The sequence below is a fragment of the Anastrepha ludens genome, chromosome 5, assembly GCF_028408465.1.
Source record: "Anastrepha ludens isolate Willacy chromosome 5, idAnaLude1.1, whole genome shotgun sequence".
NCBI classification, from domain to species: Eukaryota; Metazoa; Arthropoda; class Insecta; order Diptera; family Tephritidae; genus Anastrepha; species Anastrepha ludens.
This window is the reverse complement of record NC_071501.1, coordinates 2,163,626-2,165,569: the sequence shown is the minus strand read 5'-3', so window position 1 is coordinate 2,165,569 and position 1,944 is coordinate 2,163,626. Positions and strand designations below refer to the sequence as shown.

At 41.5% G+C, this 1,944-nt stretch overlaps 1 protein-coding gene across 1 annotated transcript; it reads right to left on the bottom strand.

Moving 5' to 3' along the window:
• Positions 1–458: 458 nt before the first annotated feature.
• On the bottom strand, positions 459–1,472 carry LOC128863351 (uncharacterized). The gene has a single exon (XM_054102474.1). The coding sequence runs from the start codon at positions 1,470–1,472 to the stop codon at positions 459–461; it is 1,014 nt and encodes a 337-aa protein (XP_053958449.1).
• Between the last annotated feature and the right edge of the window lie 472 nt (positions 1,473–1,944).

Below are 1,944 nucleotides of genomic sequence, written 5' to 3'. Positions count from 1 at the left end.
CTGGGTAGCCGAGCAAGTGGGAGCTGCAGGCTCAGCGATTCCAACTCTTCCTTTACCGAAACCTTCCCTAGTAGTGCTCAGTCGCTAGTCTCCTGTGGTGATACAGCGGGAATGATATTCGCTTGTGGCCCAAAGTTCTAGATTTGCTGTTGATGCACTGGGTGGGCCAAAGAGGCCTCCAGCTAAGGTTTGTTTTTGCTTAACTTTTTTACTAAATAAAACAAATGGAAAAAGTAAAATGTGGATCCGAGTTGGAATAAACTTCTATTTCAGTTTATTTCATTTTATTATAAGTCCAAAGCTCGTTCTTTTGTAACAAAATTTGTGAGTCTATAAATATTTATCGAATTATCAGTATTTTGATTTTCTCATTTAACGCAAAAACATACAAACAAAGAAGAGAACGAAACTAATATAAATAAATTTAAAAATTTATAAGCACAAATGCTGATAGTCTCTTACGTATCTCCCAGCTCCGTAATTGCTTGCATTTTTTCTTGCAGCAACTCTTTGGCGTTTGTGTCAATTTTATTCCTTGCCAGCTCATCCAGCTTAATGCCTCTCACAATGCTCCATTTGCCGCGTATTATCTCAACGGGTAGGGAGAAGAAAAGTTCTTTCGGCGTGCCGTAGCTGCCGTCCGATGAAACAGTCATCGAAACTATCGTACCATGGGGCGTGCCGACAATCCAGTCCCGCAACTGATCGCATGCAGCCTTCGCTGACGACAGCTCTGATGGAAGTTTACGCGCTGCAATAATATCAGTGCCACGATTCGCTATTTGTTCGGCTAGTTGAGTTTTTAGATAGGCGATCTCATCTGGCATATATTCAAAGATACGATTACTCTTATTACCAACGACGACACTGGCTATCGAGCAATCTGTGTACATCGACTGCGACTGATTACCCCAAACAATGACATTCCTAAAATTAACGGGAGGCATTTTATACTTGTATGCCAAGTGGCCTATAGTGCGATTGTGATTCAGGCGTGTGTTTGCTGTGAAGTTCTCACGTGGTATTGATGGTGCATGTTCGGCGCAGATGTAGCACATCGTATTGCCTGGATAGGCGAGCACTATTACTTTGCAGTCTTTGCGCGCGAAATTTTCCAAACAGAGGCCGTGATCCTTGAATGTCTTGGCGTTGAAAACGATAAGATCACGTTGGGTCATGTCATAGGGGCGCGTTTTGGCGTCCAATAGAAAGGCGACTGAGATATCTTGAAAAGCGACTACCGGATCACAAGTGGTTATCACCTCACGCAACAAAGGAAATGCCGAGTCAATTAATTCCATCATTAGACCTTCCATTTTACCCGTTTCGTTTGGCACATCGAACAGATGAAAGATCATTGGCTGCTTTGAACCGAGTGCCATGCCGTTGGCGACAAGCCCTGCCAGTGCGTATGCTCTAGGACTGGCGGCACCAGTGATCAGAACACGGATTACCGGCTCCTCCTTGGACATGTCGAAAAAAGGTGAAATCCGCTTTTATTACAAAAGTCTTTTCTATATTAAAGTATAGCAGTTCTATTTTTTTCTCAAACGTATTATTGATGTAATTTTTTTTGGTTACTAGAAAATTTAACTTTTTGTAAAGTAATACATACAGTATTCTGCAAGGTGAATCTATTAAAGGTGGCATCGGTAAATCAGCTCCTCTGTTGTGTTTTTCTTCATTCGAATTTATTCTTTATTTTCTACTTTGTCAATACTTTGCTTTGACAATCAAACGTACAAAACATTGTTGTTGGTCTACTGACACCATCTTTAACGAATGCGCCTTGGCATTTTGACTATGTCTTTCATTCTTTCAACAATCTAGCTAACTTCCCACTGCACCGACTTCAATTTGCCTATCAACAGGGAAAATCCACTGAGACCGCAATACACAGCCTGGTAACAGTTATTGAAAAGGCCATTGAGTCGAAACAGATAG

What these genes read in the sequence shown, in the direction of transcription:
- LOC128863351 (XM_054102474.1), bottom strand. Translation starts at nt 1,472, where the DNA reads ATGTCCAAGGAGGAGCCGGTAATCCGTGTTCTGATCACTGGTGCCGCC.